The sequence below is a fragment of the Eleginops maclovinus genome, chromosome 23 (assembly GCF_036324505.1).
Source record: "Eleginops maclovinus isolate JMC-PN-2008 ecotype Puerto Natales chromosome 23, JC_Emac_rtc_rv5, whole genome shotgun sequence".
In the NCBI taxonomy this organism is placed as follows: domain Eukaryota; kingdom Metazoa; phylum Chordata; class Actinopteri; order Perciformes; family Eleginopidae; genus Eleginops; species Eleginops maclovinus.
Genome location: NC_086371.1, coordinates 3,067,292 through 3,083,000, shown reverse-complemented (window position 1 = coordinate 3,083,000; position 15,709 = coordinate 3,067,292). Strand labels below are relative to the sequence as shown.

The window sequence follows — 15,709 nt, the reverse complement described above, 5'->3', positions numbered from 1 at the left end:
TGTGTTGTAAACTTCCAAATAAAAGTGGGACTTGTCAGAGGAAGTGAAAGAAAGTGAAATAGCAACATATATTGTTAAAGAAACCCAGACTTGTTGAAACAGAGGAATTGAAATTGCATTAGTTATAAATGTCGGATCCACAGAATACAACACCACCAAACAAAACATTGTGGCCAATCGAATTTCTTGCAGAACATATGCACACCGCATTTGTGTTCATTGTGTGCTTAAAGGTACAATTTAACTCCTAAAAACATCACAGCAACACCTACTGTTGGGCGTTCATTCTTAGAGTATGTTAGTATGGCCTAAAGGCGGGTTGTTGTTTCATGAGTGGGTCTCTGGTTCAACACCTGGGAGTAACATCGTTTGTCTTCAGCTATTCTTAAAGTCATTTTAAATGTACATTATATTTATGTTAAATCATCATCAGAGTAGGATAAAAGCAGCTAAAGGAGAATGGCATGTTGATTATGCTACTGGTATGGGAACTGGATGCACAGGAGCATAGATGAGCTACAGTAATGCAAGTATGACGAATATTATAAGTGATTGAACATAGGTGTAATGTAACATTAAAAATGACTGAGCATAGCAAAAGACTGTCTGTCTGTCTGTCTGTCTGTTTGTCTGTCTGTCTGTCGCTCCGTCTATCTATCTAGTAGTCCCACATGCAGACTGTAGAGGGCAGTAAAGGGAAACTGCTGCGGGTTGAACCTAACCCCGAAGAAAGGGCTCTTCCGCCCAAGCTGTTTCCATGGCAATCAAACATGGCGCCGGGTAAGTCATCACTCTTTGTGGCGAAAAACATTTATACATGAAATACAAATAATAATAAAAGTATATTAAACTAATGCTATTTACTACTTGAACGGGTTGTGGTTAAGCTTACCTTGTGACAAATAGAAGAATGAAAAAGTATGTTGGTAAGGTCGTCAGCCGTTAGCATGTTAGCCATTTAAGAAGCTTCTCACAAAGACTTCTATATTCTATATAACTAATAAACAGAGGTGGAAGAAGTACTCAGATCTTGTACTTAAGTAAAAGTAGAAGTACCAGAGTGTAGACATACTCTATTACATGTTACATTTTATATCAGAATAAGAATATCATATATCTCAGTGAGTCATTTGGTTTCTTTACAGTTGTACCGTGTATATTAAAGCAAAGCAAAAATGTATTCAATTTATAACAACTATGAATCATATATATATGTTTCTTCTTCTCTGCAGGGAGCCAACCAATTGTATCCTTCACATGAAACTTATGCACACACATACTGCCACTGTTTTGGTGTGTGTGTGTGTGTGTGTGTGTGTGTGTGTGTGTGTGTGTGTGTGTGTGTGTGTGTTCCTCTGTTGTGTCCTTGACTCCTTCTCCCTCAGCTGTCGTCCACTCCTCTGCAGGTCCTCCTCTACCTGAACGTCTGGTACTTTGCGGCCTTCTACCTGGCAGAGATCCTGATGTTCATCTATAAAGGTCTGTCAGAGCATTTCACACCTACACAAGTCTGGAAACTTTTGGAAGCATGTTCTGTTCATGTACACATCTTTGTGCACGCTATTTTCAGAACATTTTCAACAAATGATCCTAATGCATTGGGGACATGTTCCTAGCGTCCCTAAGTATAATGACGCCTATTGTGAGGAGACATAACTTTGTGAAGACACTGAAGCCATTGTGTTGATCTTTTTATTGTAGTACAGGGACATCTAGTGGGGACACCCTCACACTACACTTCAGTTCATCTTAATTGTCACTGGGGGAAATGTGACTTGCTGCAGAGAGCACCATAATCAGCAAAGGAAAACACAAAACAGTACATCTACAACTGAGTCTTTCTAAATATGCATTTTGGAAGAGACATCTGTTGTTTTATGACAAGAAAGGCTTTCATATTTCTCCCGGATAAATCAATGTTCTCTTTTAGATGATTTCTGAGTGTTCCAACATCATATAAGATACTACATTTGATTCATAGTTTTCAGAAATACCACTTGCATTACTTCATTTAGTCCTTTTACATCAAATGTATTTTTCTCTTAATCTTTTTTTATATTGTAAGAGTTTCAGTAGAATTAGATTCTTGATACCAGTGCACAGATGAATAACAAAATGAAGCTTCAAGCATTGGGAACATTTCAGTTTTTATTCCTTAAAGTGAATCAACAACTGTCAGGAAAACAAAGTGCATACTGAGAGTATGGTCACATGTATGTATTTCCTGTGTGTAGGGATCATGCTGCCCTACCCGTCTGATAACCTGGTTCTGGACGTGGTGCTGCTGCTGCTGTTCCTCGGCCTGGAGACCCTCAGGATCTTTTACGGTGAAACAGAAAAATCTAACTGTACCTGAACTACGTTAAATGAAGATGCATACTATTACATTTCCACAAATCTGCATGCTGCTCTTTGCTGTCACCATGTGAACACAAGCAGTATTACACTCACACAACTCCAGATAGCAGGATGTTGTATTTATGTACTGGACCCTTAAGGCAGCATCTCCCTGGCTCCCTCAATACTGACCTCAGGGTGCATTGTGGGTTTTCAGGGTGGAAGGGGAACCTGTGTGAGCGCTCTCTGGCGTCGTGTGCGTCGCTCTTCATCCTGCTTCCCTGCGCGGCGCTGGCCGTTTACTACCTGCTGCTGCAGACCTTCGTCCTGCGGCTGGAGTTCCTCCTCAGCGCCGTGCTGCTCGTCTTCTACGCCCTCGAGTTCCTGCTCGGACTCCTCTCCTTATCCTCCTTCTCCAGGTGACCAAATCATCTCAAATCGGGTGGGGGGGTCTCAGTATATAAAAAAGTAGGGCTGTTTTCGACTAAGGATTTTCATAGTCGAATCTGATTCGTCAGATTTTGCCGTAGTCGACTGATAGTCCAACCTTTTTTTTTTTCAGATAGCAGCTAGATCTTTATATTTTTCCGTTTCAAACAAAAGAGCTCAAAAAACATGGTAGGTGTGAAACAAATACCTTTATTTATTTAAAGCCAGATAAGTTAAGAGTTAAGAACCTATTTCTTGGCTTTCAATTCACCGTTTACACTCGGGAATCGGGATAAAATAAATAAATAATTAAACTTATCGCAACAGCCTGGAACTAGTGCAAAATGACATAACACTTCTTTCCAGCCCTGGCCCTTTAAGCTCCCATCGCCTGTCCATCTCCTCGGACAGCGTAGTCTTGAGGATCTTTGTGGTTCGACTGTCGTCCGCATGCACCACCAAGTCTTTTTTTAATATTCATAAGCATGGGGACAGTGGCAGACAGGGATGCATTATTTTCTTGGGACAAAAGCTCTGTCAGAGTGATCATTGGTTTGAGAACAGCGACAATGTCCTCTGCTGTGCGCCACTGTGATGTGGATAGCTCCAGGTCACGATCGGACCGTTTGCTCACACTGTCATCTGTGAGCACGTCTGAAACTGGCCCCTTCTGTTCGATCAAGCGATCGAGCATCAAATAAACAGAGTTCCAACGGGTGACAACATCCTGCATCAGTTTATGCTGAGGAACGTTCTGTTGTTTCTGTTTATCTTGAAGTGCTGTGGTGGCCTTTGCGCTTTTTTTTAAATGAGAAACCAAGCGCCTTGCAGCAGCAACAGTGCGGCAAATGGGGTCCTGCTTCAGAGCGCTGTTTATGCAGAGTTGTAATGTGTGGCCCGCGCAGCGCACCCCTTTCATATTTCCCCAGGAGGGCTGCTGGACCAACTGGTTGGTGCACGCAACCATGGTTGGTGCATGCAACCATGTTTGCTGCGTTGTCATGCACCACAGAAACAATCTTGGTACTTGGAATGTCCCACTCGCAAATTATCTCCGTCAGTTCTCGTGCAATGTGATCGGCTGTGTGACTGTCCTCCATTTTTTTTGTTTCTAAAACAAAACTCTCCAGTCACCAGTCTCCAGTGATGAAATGTGATGTGACTGTGAGATAAGCCTCCATCTGAAGCGAGGTCCATCAGTTGTGAAACTGACAGCTTCACAGTCCTGTATTGCCCTGTATATCTCTGACCGTGTCGACAGATATTTTGTGTGCACGATATCCATCACCGTAGCTCTTGTAGGGACGGTGTAGCCTGGCTCAAGTGTGCGCAAGAATTCTTTAAATCCCCCACCCTCAACAATGCGCACAGGCCTCATAGCAAGTGCCACAAACTCCGCAATCTGTTCAGTAATTTCCCTTTTTCTCTTCTCTGAAAGTGGTGGTCTCAAATCAAGTTTTTTTTTGCGTTAATCTCGGGGCCGCCGCTGATGCAGACGTGCCGGCTGAGTTGTCGTCATGACACTCCGGGTGTAACTGTAAATGATAGAATAATATAACAATAATACTTTAATGCCTGTATTGATAAAAGAGTGGTAGAACTGTTTGTTTGTTTGTAAAGTTAACAAGCCTTACCCGCTTCAAATGGTATGCCATGTTGGTTGTCGTCGTGTGATATGCAAGAACCTGCTCACACAACTTACACTTCACTTTCTTCGGGTCATCTTTAACCTTTTCAAAATAGTTCCACACATTTGATGTCTCTTTAGTAGCCATAGTGAGCCAATAAAACGGTCCTGTGTGCTGCTCACCTGCGCTCATTTGGATTGCGCAACTGCAGTGGGTGTGATTTATTACCGTAATAAACTAAGACTACCATTTAAACGAACAAATCATTGGAACTCTTTATTAACATAAAATAGACACATTTTGCATTGAAATAGGCTTTTATATAACAAAAACAGACATTCTATGTAACAATTAATGCTCGGCAGCCGCGGGCACCCCATATAGTCAGAATGGTATGGTCTTTGTTGTATAACAACATTTTACGAAGATTCGACTACGAGGTTCATAGTCGAATCAGACCTCTCCGAATCGAATAGTCGAATATTGGAGGTCAGTCCTATAAAAAAGTATTTGATTTTGGAAATATTCACAAGTTTGGTAAGTCCCTCTCTTTCCTGTTTCCCTTGTAGGTCTAAAGTGTACTGAAGGAGAACGTCACCTGAAACACAGAGCGGACACTACATGTTCAAATGTACAGAGCTTTCTTCCAGTGTTGTAAATAAAACTTTGTATTTTCCTATTAAAATGTAAATCTGTTTTTCTACGAACTGAGATCAATGCTTTGTTTTACAAGTTATAATGATGGATGAAGAAATGTAAAAAGGATCCACGTTAAAGTAAAACTGTTTTTGGAGGAGGAATCTGGGTCACTGCAGGTCTCACCAGGACTTGGTGTGCCAGCAGATGATGAAAACCACGTAGAGCGAGCGAGCGACCGGCCACCAGAAGATCCACATGTTGATGCTCTGTGTCACATCAAGGAACTCTTTTTCTCTCAACTGGAAAGCAAACAGACACAGATTCAACACAATTAAACAGTGTTTTTGCTAAGGAATTATCCTAACAATGGAAAACTAGAAACAAAACTAGAGATGGTGTCATACTGCCAGAATAAATCTTCACACACACAGACACACACCTTGTGGTAGTAGAGTCCGCTCTGGATCTGTTTGACCTGCTCCGTCAGCTGTCGGACTCTCAGCTGCAGCTTCGTCAGATTAGCAGCGATCTCAGCGTAGTTGTTTGTTCGCTCGCCCGCTCTGATGTCCAAGTGAACCGCCTGCAGGAGGGACATTCATCTTGGATAAACTTGAAAAATTAAATGTGTTATTATTTTTTAAAATAACCTCCAATGCCTCAGCTTTTATACACAAGGTAGTTGTTACGGTTTAAAGATGACGTGGTTTTGGTATTGTATATGTGCTGGTGTCATTTCACCACAAACACGCTCAAAAAAACATTCACTTCGAGACGAGGGGACCGCAGGTGGTAAAAGTACTTTCCGGGTTTAGGACTCATTTCTGCACCGCTCTACGAAAGCGTGTTCTCTCACCAGCAGGACTGCAGCAGGCAGGCAGCGCTGTGAACAGTTTGCTTGCAGACAGATCTGGTATTCTCCCGGTTCAAGCGATGTGAATCTGAAGCTTCCCTCCGAGCCGTGAGACCGAGACAGAACCAGCTGCAGGAATAAATCAAACACACTGTTTTCAACATGCAGTTTTGTAGAATTGAATAAAAACGTCATTTAAAAATGTTATTATATCTTATATCATTTAACAAAGGTATTCTACTCAGATGTTAACCAACCGGGATTGTTTTTGTCATAACAAACTAAAAATATATATAAACTAAACCTTTTTTTTTAACCTAAAAATAAAAATGAATACAAGCAAAAAACAAATTCTGAAAATAACAAAAAAATTACATAAAATCAAAACTTATAGAAAAATGTAATTATTGTTATTTATAACGTTTGTTCAAATTGGTGTTTTTTTGTCCTTTTATTTCAGATTAATGTCAACGCTCACACTGATTAACAGCTAATCCTTTCTGTTTTATTCCGTCTCGGTTAGTAAAACAAAATCACTGTGAAAACCCTGGATGCTGTTTTCTAACTTAAGTTTTTCAGGTGTAAAAAACCTCCAGCTGAGTGTGGAGGATGGGTCAAAAACATGTATATATTTTTTATTTAGTCAGCAACTGCACACCAGGACAAACCTTGTCATTAGGATCTTTGACCTCGACTGATAAAGCGACGTCCTGAGAGGCCAGCAGGTACTCGTCTCTCTGCCGGTCAAACAGCTGGGTCCGATAGGTACCTGCAGAGAGACGACAACACGAAGAGAAACTAGGTCAAACTAACGATAATACTTTCCATTAGCAGGAGTACAATGAAAATGTAGCTCAGGCAGTATTTTCTACATCATATGCAGATAGTAACACATCTTTAAAATCCATTAAATCTTCTTTGGTAGATGTATTTTCCCCCAAATAAGTTCCCTATTAAATAATGTGATTTTGCAAAATATCCCAAATTCCTGGACTTATCTTCCCTTGGAAAATATTTAAATTACAGTGACATAAAATGTAAAATTAATCCCACTTCTGGAAAGGTATCGATACACCTGTAAGTAGGGTGGCCAGACGTCCGGCTTTAGTCAAGAAGGAGGACAAATACGCGTCCAGACCTAAGGCCGGACGTCTGGCCACCCTACCTGTAACATGTTTCCTATTTTACTTAAATGTGACCATATTATTAGTAGTATTTTTCAGGACTGTGACACAAAACTCCGGTGTTTCTGTTACTGAGTTAGTTTCCTCTGATTTTAAACACTTTCTATCCCCATGAATTAAAAAGGGTAATCCAACACGATTAGAGATACTGTAATACACATTTGGATGCACCAATTTCTCAGCCGATACCCTTATTTAGCAGACACTATTGGCCCATGTTGTTGCAGATACCAATGTTTTTCTGTTGTTTTTTTGCTGTAATATATTCCCTTTTAGACATAAAACAAATAAAGTCTAAACAAAGAGATGCGTTTTTATGTGTCCTGTTCAAAAGAGCCTTCATACAGGTTAGATTAAAAAAAAGCCTTCATGATAAACCAGTAAATTAATCTGACAGTTACTTTAACACTGTTTATTACTGTACATTTGGCCATTAAAGGAACTCCTCAGCTGTGAGCTAACTTAACTTGTTCTTGCGCCTTTTCTGTTGTTTTATAAATGTGTTTTATTGATTTATGTCTTATATTCATGTTGAATTGTTGGGTCTTGAGTTTTTCATTGACATTTCTACACAGTAGCCACTGTACATATGACAATAAACAAGCCTTGGAATCTTGAATCATATACCACTAAACTCTTTATACAGTGTATGTGATGGTAACTTGTATTTATAGTCGATGAGTTGATGCTGTTTATTACTGTGCATTTGTGCCTTTAAAGGAACTTCCGCATAGTTAGTTGATCAGCTGATCTGCCTGTGAGCTAACGTATCGTTATACCGGGTTAAACCCTCTTTATCCCGGGTTAAACTCACCCATGAGCACCGTCTTTTCCGTCATCTCCTCTATGAAGCATTTCCTCTCGGTGTCCCCCATGTGAAAGTACAAAGACGAGACAAAAGTGAAGGAGAAGTTCAGAAGTACAACTGTCAACACCTTAACGGCCGCCATGTTCAAACGGCGACCGAGCTCTGTTAGAAAAACTTTATTTAAAACTGTCAACGTACAAAGTATCAATAAAACTTCCAAATCATTCGGGTAACGCGGTAAAATATAATAGTACGAAAAACAGAAAAACAGAAAAACACAACAGACATAAAAGAAATTAAAAGCAAATAAATGCCTTTTCAACAGTTTTTGAGCACTTTATTTTAAACTTTAATCAAAACAGCAACTGCAATATTAAAATTAGAAACTCAAATGTCGTCTTTTCATTCATTTCATTTATAAGACAGCTTTAGTAACTTTACAAATTCAGATTATTATTTCATACACATTGGGATTAAACATATTGACATGTAAGATATCCAGCAGGACAGAAAAAAAAAAGTTCTTCGCATGAACACTGATGGTGTTTCAGGAGGAAGTGCCTCAGTTTAACCCTCACATTAGCTTCAAATGATACCTTAAACGAAGACAAGAAGAAAAATGCTTTGTTAATTTACCTGCACATTTAAATGTATATATTAAACCTTGATCACATATCTGTAAATATGTACATTCTTTTTATTTTAATCCTTGTGTGTCTCATATGTTTCTCTTAGTCTGTTGCTGATGTAACACATGCATTTCCCTACAGGGATCAATAAAGGTCTATCTTATCTTTCTTATTCATCATGCTGCAGTTTGTTCACACATCCCATAAGTAAGTCTATGAAATGAATGGTTCAATCATTTAATCCACACATCCCTTTGTTTGATCAGAATCCCAAATAATGAATCATCTCCTATTGATTATGATCAGGATAATTACAGCTGTATAATATCCCAAAATAACAAAGCATAAATGTGATAATAGATTTCTGCTTGCTTCATGCTTTAATGTTCCCAAATGTCATTACGTTACCTAAGTAAACAAAGCAGTCAAATAGAGGCGTTTCAATGCGTTGATTGACAGTGGAAGAAATGCCACAACTATTAGCTGTCAGAATCCAACACGCAGTCTAAATAAATTCTAAAGGTAACAGAATTACCTGCTGAGGAGGCTCAGGTCCTTCAACGTGTGCAAGAGGCTGCTGCAGACGTTCTACCAGTCTGTGGGGGCCAGTGTGCTCTTCTTTGCCGTGGTGTGCTGGGGGGGACACCAACTAAAGGGATGCTGACAGGCTGAACAAACTCCTGAGGAAAGCTAGCTCTGTTGTTGGAGTTAAACTGGACAATCTGGAAAAGGTGGCTGAAGGAAGGATGACGAGGAAACTGGACAGTATCCTGGATAACCCACCCATCCATGCAGAGCTAGTGAAGATGAGGAGTACGTTCAGCCACAGACTCATCCCACCTCGGCACAGCACTACGCGCCTGGGAAACTCCTTTGTGCCTGTAGCCATCAGGCTGCACACCAAGGGGTTAACCATGTGACTCACTGACAGTAACCCGGACTGCACATAAAGCCTGCACTCTTGCACAATAACTTTGACCTGCACTCTGTCTCTGAACACATACTGTACATGTGTATATTTTTAACAATTCTCTCGTTACTTATCTGAATATATTTTTTATTCTTTAGAATTTTAAATTTCTAATTTGTGTTTCATATCCCTGTGTGAACCTGTACTGTTTTTCCTCTCTTCTGTTGCTGCATAAACACTCACATTTCTCCACAGAGATTAATAAAGGTACATCTCGTGTTAAACCTGCTGTCACCAACAGTTTCTGAGCCAAAAATATGCTCTAAAATCAGCATAGTTTCATTCTTGCAGGAACACCAAACACAAGACTTTCACCAAGGAAACAACTGTTCGCCATCTTTTTTTTGTCCAATAACTTTTGTACTTCAGTAGTAAATTTACCCCAAAGTTAACTGACTGAACATAATTGCAACTGACTGAGCTGGACTTAAATGACCCTTGTCTACTTGAGGGTGCAGATCTCAGCAGTGGCAGGAAGACAATTATTAAACCAAAGTACAGCATGGAGCGGCTGAGTGAATGTGGTCTGGACTCTGTGGAGGAGAGTCATGGTTTTAGAGATGCTGTAGAAGGACAGAATACCTGCATCGTGATCCAGGTACACCCCTACTCTGGAGGACTGAGGACCTGAGACGGGAGTTTTGATGTTGTTGTACCAAAAGGTAAAACCGTCATTGTCACAATATAATGCCCAAGACCTGTCAAACAAACGTTCATCCAAACTTCCTGTTCCGCTGATGTTCTTGTATGCAAGCGCAACCCAAACTCCCCTCCCACTCCACTCCACTTCCCAGTAACAACGTCCAGTCAGACTCTCTTTGCTCAGGACCTGAGGCCCTACATTGAATCTGCCTGGGTAACTGTAAAAAACCCGCAACAACACCAACGGGGAAATCCTCAAGAATGTTGCTTTTTTGTCTCCCTCAGATAATACCAGCCGTATGTTTGCTGTGCTTGGATCCAGTGTAATGTCATGTGAATATTTTAGGAATCCAGCTCTGGTTTTTGGCTCTGGTGGTGGCAGTAAAACGTTCACTTCACTCACCATCAGTGAGATGTTTGTCCATGTCTTCTTCAGGATGTCCTGCAGTTTATCTCTGACTTCGACACGGCCACTGTCACGTCCTCAAAGTATCTCAGAGGACGGATTTTGATGCTGGATAAGTGTTTAGATACACTGAGGGCTGACAGAGAGGGGTAGCTGTGCAGGAACTGGGTGTGATCCTCTGTGGATGAGAACTTCTGCAGCTCGGATTCTCTCCTCTTCAGCTCAGAGATCTCCTGCTCCAGCTTCTCCTGAAGCTCTTTGACTCGACTCACTTCACTCTTCTGCTTGGATCTGACCTGCTGCTTCACATCAGAGCTTCTTTCCTCCAGGAGACGGATCAGCTCAGTGAACATCTTCTCACTGTCATCCACTGCTTTATCAGCAGAGCGATCGATGGCCTCAGCTTCCTGTTTAAGCAGCTTCACATCTTTCTGTCTGTCCTGGATTCCCTGCAGGATGTTTATTCGACCCTCATCGAGCACTTTCTGCCTCTCAGTCCTCTCTGCTGCAGCTGACACTGTGTTGTGGCCTTTATGTTCCTCCATAGTGCAGATTAAACAGATACACTGCTGATCAGTGCGGCAGAACATCTTCATCACCTCGTCGTGATGTGAGCACATGTTCTCCTGGAGCTTCTTGGAGGGCTCCACCAGCTTGTGTTTCTTGAATGGAGCTGATTCATAGTGAGGCTGGAGGTGTTTCTCACAGTAGGAGGCCACACACTGCAGACAGGACTTCAAGGCTCTCAGTTTTCTCCCAGTGCAGAAATCACATCCCACATCTTCAGGTCCAGCATAGCAGTGATCAGCAGGAGCAGCTTGGAGTCCAGTCTTCTTCAGCTCCTCCACTAAATCTGCTAGCATGGTGTTTTTCGCCAGGACAGGCCTTGGCATAAAGTCCTGTCTACACACAGGGCAGCTGTAGATTAGCATCTCATCCCAGTGGCATTGAATACACTTCATGCAGTAGTTGTGTCCACAAGGAATAGTCACCGGTTCCTTCAGTAGCTCCAGACAGATCGAACAGCTGAATTTATCTTGGTCCAGCGGATTTTCTTGCTGCGCCATTTTGCCTCTCAGTGTTTCTGAATGTCAAATGGTTTCACTTTCTCAGAAGCAATCTCTGCTCCGCCTCCTCTCGTTTACACTCAACAGAGAATGAGGCATCAGCCGTTTGTACTAACCCTTCCTCTTCTTCCTGTGTACTGCATAACACACAGAGTGCATGTTCAGAGGCAGGGTGTGGTGTCTGTCCTTTGCAATGCAAAGAAAGGATTGTTGGACTTTCAACTTGAAACAGTTTTTTCAAATTCTGATAGAAAGTTATTTGACTAAAGAACAAAAACAAATGTGTTTATTAATTTGAAAATCATCTGTGTTAACGCAACCAATTCATAAAATATACGTAGGCATGTCAGTATGGAAGTATAGGGAAATAAATGTGAATAAATCAACCAAATAACATAAAAAGGGATGTCTATTTGCATTACTGTTTGGTGATTTTGTCTCCCTTTTTAGTTGTTTTGCATGTATTCATGATGATTTCTCCCCCTGTGATTTTGCATCCATTTATAGTCCTTTTACATTTATGATTTGCATTATGTATCAAATTCCTTATTTTCTTGCATTTTGCATCTTTTTGGGACAGTTTTTTGCTTCTATTTCTTATAATTTTGTGTCTGTTTGTACTAACTTTGCATCTCGTGGTCCCTATGGGTCGTTTGAATGCGTTATGTGTTTGTCAATTGTCGTTTTGTCTCTATTCATCACCTGTTTGTAATCGTTTTGTATTCTTTTCAGTGACATTTTGCAGGTCATCCCTTCGGCCCCCGATGACATTAAGTAGTTTGTAATGAATAGCAGCCGGACACAGTGTATATGTACACAGAACAAACTTCAGACACTCTCCAACAAATACAAACTTCCCCACATTTTGTTTTTGCATATGTTCAGTATACATGAAGTCGAAAAGCTTTATCAACTTTTCAAGGGAAAAACTTTCCTTCCTTAAGCCGTCTCTAATCTCAGATGACTAATTTAACAGTATGCGAACATGCAGAATGTGACTGCCGGCGTTGAAAAGAGGATAAAGAAAGTTGAATGCTTCCTCGTCCATCAGCGCCGCTCCTCCTGACCTGCACATGTTTGCGCTCGCAGGGCATTTGTTCTGCTTGTCAAAGTCGCCCTCCAATTGGGTGCAGCTCGTATTAAAGAGATCAGCGTATTTGCATGTCTCCACAATGGCTGCCTCGCTCGTTTCTCTTTGTGAATATAAAGTAGACAGAACTTAAAGCTGAGAGGTTTCATTACTGAGTCTATCGCAGCCGTGCAGTTCCTGCTGCACAAATTAAATTGTGCCACTTTGTTGAACACCGCCCTCTGTTCATAACTGCGGCTTCATCTCCGTCTGCCTGCACACAAACCCCTCACTGAAGTCACAATAGACACGATGTCAATTTACATTTCTACATATTTTCTTTGGATGATATTTGACTTTTCACTTGGGTCACTTCTTTGTTGGAGACTGTAGTTTAGCATGTCTCTGTAGTCTTTTTCCAATAGTTTTTTTTTGTGTTTTTGTTCATTTTGTTTCCCTTTGTAATTATTTTTGCTCTACTACTGCTCATTTTGCATCCCTTTGAAGTTTGTTGCATTGTTTCTTTGGTCATTTTGTGTGAGTTTTTAATCATTTTGCATTTATTCGTGGTCATTTGTTGATGTCAATGCTAATGTTATATCTATTTATTTACAATACGTTGTATTTTTTATGATTATTATGATTATTATTGTCATTGTTATTATTATTGTTATTATTGGTTCTTGCATAAATGTATCTTTTTATTGCATTGGGTTAGGATTTTATCCTCCTTTTCTTTGTAAAATAATAATTATAATAATATTCATTTAAAAAAAGGCTTTATATCAAACATAAATAAAATAAATAATTCATTCAAAAATATTTTAAACCTAACCCTAATAAAATAAAATAAAAACTCCTAAGGAGGGGCTGGATATCAACAATAAATATAAAAAATATGCATTGAAAAAACATTTTTAAAAAGTAGAAAATAATAATAATAATAATAATACAAATAAAATAAAATACATTCAATAATGTTAAATATATATATATATATATATATATATATATATATATATATATCACACATGGAGGTGTTTTCCTGCAGAATGACTTCTCTAACTTTTGATACTTTAAGTACATTTGGCGTCCACATGGCAGCTGACAGAGAGCAGAAAACCATGATTTACGAGATGAGCTTTTATCCACGCCGTGTCCCGGATGACTAAAGATCAAATTAGAGGTTTATGCAGTGCCGCTGCTAGCCATTTTGGTGCCCTAAGCATAATTCCTTCATGATGCCCTCCCCCCCCAATAAAAAAACATTATGAGTTGTGATGAGTGAGTGGGGAGGGGAGGGGGGAGGGGAGAGGGGGGCACCATCGGTACCTTTGAGTAGTATGCCTAAAAAGTGCCTCATATTTCTATAGTCTACTGAAATAATTTCGGCCTTATAATTATTATGACGATTTTTCATTAGGCTATTTTTGGTGGTGCCCCCTCGACACTTGGTGCCCTACGCACAGCGCGTAATGCGCGTTATGGGAGCGGCGGCACTGGGTTTATGAGCTCCGCTGTCTCTCCTGACATTTATATGAGCTCTGGGCTCTGCATGCTGTGATTTATGTTTACCAGCAGCGTGGGGGGGGTGGGGGGGGGGGTGGGGGGGAAACAAATGAAGATGCCTGAAATCATATTCTAATGCTCTGTCAATAGCACAGAGGCATGATGGGAGCTGAGAGGTGGGGGAGATGGACATCACATCAACTAAAATGAAACAAAACATTATTAAGTAGAAGAAATTCCCTGAGGGCAATCCAACACCAGGGCTTTAAAATAAATAAATAATAATAATAATAATAATAATAATAATAATAATAATAATAATAAAAAATAATAATAATAATAATAATAATAATAATAATAATAATAATAATAATAATAATAATAATAATAATAATAATAATAATAATAATAATGTTGCTAATGACTATTTTTATTCTTGGACAAGGATGTTGGCACACGTGAATACAAAATTATTTTAAAAAAAAGAAACACCCTTAAATACAATAAAAGAATAATAATAACAACAACAACAACAACAATTATGATGATCATCATAATAATAATAATAATAGCAATTCCCTTTCTTTGCTAAGAAATACAAAACTAGAAAGGCCAATTCCTTGTCAAATAATACTGGTAATAATATTAATCCTAAAGACAGTTCTAGATACAGCCACAACCTCTTCAATGACTCAGGACCACAGCGACAGGCACAGCCACGACTCAAACCACGACTAGAATAACAGCCACAACTCAGGATCCACGACTCAGGATCCACGACTCAGGATCCACGACTCAGGACCACAGCGACAAGCACAACCACGACTCAAACCACGACTACAATAACAGCCACGACTCAGGATCCACGACTCAGGATCCACGACTCAGGACCACAGCGACAGGCACAGCCACGACTCAAACCACGACTACAATAACATCCACGACTCAGGATCCACGACTCAGGATCCACGACTCAGGACCACAGCGACAGGCACAACCACGACTCAAACCACGACTACAATAACATCCACGACTCAGGATCCACGACTCAGGATCCACGACTCAGGACCACAGCGACAGGCACAACCACGACTCAAACCAGGACTACAATAACAGCCACAACTCAGGATCCATGACTCAGGAACACAGCGACAGTTACGACTTTGGATCCACGACTCACGACCAAAGCAACAGCCAGGACTCATTCAATAACTCAGGAGCACAGCGACAGTCACAGTCACAACTCAGGACCAAAGCAACAGCCACGACTCAGACCACAACTCACAACTACAACAACAGCCATGACTCACGATCCACGACTCAGGACCAAAGCACAGCCACGACTCAGACGATAACTCAGGCCCACAGTGAAAGGCACGACTCTTACCACAACTCATGACCACAGCAACAGCCACGACTCATACCACAACTCAATAATAATAATAATAATAATACATAAAATGTATATAGCACCTTTCAAGAAACCCAATGTCGCTTTACAAGTCGAGTAGGGGGGAGTAGGGGAAAAGAGGCAGACAGGTT

At 40.4% G+C, this 15,709-nt stretch overlaps 3 protein-coding genes across 3 annotated transcripts; 1 reads left to right on the top strand and 2 right to left on the bottom strand.

Annotated features, from left to right (window-relative positions):
- The first annotated feature begins 702 nt into the window (after positions 1–702).
- Positions 703–4,613, top strand: tmem216 (transmembrane protein 216). The gene is made up of 5 exons (XM_063875850.1): positions 703–780; positions 1,233–1,246; positions 1,386–1,479; positions 2,235–2,327; positions 2,555–4,613. The coding sequence occupies exons 1-5, from the start codon at positions 771–773 to the stop codon at positions 2,758–2,760; spliced, it is 417 nt and encodes a 138-aa protein (XP_063731920.1). The 5' UTR covers positions 703–770; the 3' UTR covers positions 2,761–4,613.
- A 30-nt stretch (positions 4,614–4,643) lies between these two features.
- Positions 4,644–8,246, bottom strand: LOC134859384 (transmembrane emp24 domain-containing protein 9-like). Its single transcript, XM_063875849.1, has 6 exons — positions 7,882–8,246; positions 6,552–6,652; positions 5,887–6,012; positions 5,473–5,613; positions 5,217–5,332; positions 4,644–4,992 (listed from the first exon to the last, which is right to left on the bottom strand). The coding sequence occupies exons 1-6, from the start codon at positions 8,015–8,017 to the stop codon at positions 4,989–4,991; spliced, it is 624 nt and encodes a 207-aa protein (XP_063731919.1). The 5' UTR covers positions 8,018–8,246; the 3' UTR covers positions 4,644–4,988.
- Positions 8,187–11,613, bottom strand: LOC134859383 (tripartite motif-containing protein 16-like). The gene is given in 2 exon segments (XM_063875847.1): positions 8,187–10,575; positions 10,578–11,613. Coding segments are annotated over 2 exon segments (1,671 nt in total). The 5' UTR covers positions 11,590–11,613; the 3' UTR covers positions 8,187–9,916.
- Positions 11,614–15,709: the final 4,096 nt, after the last annotated feature.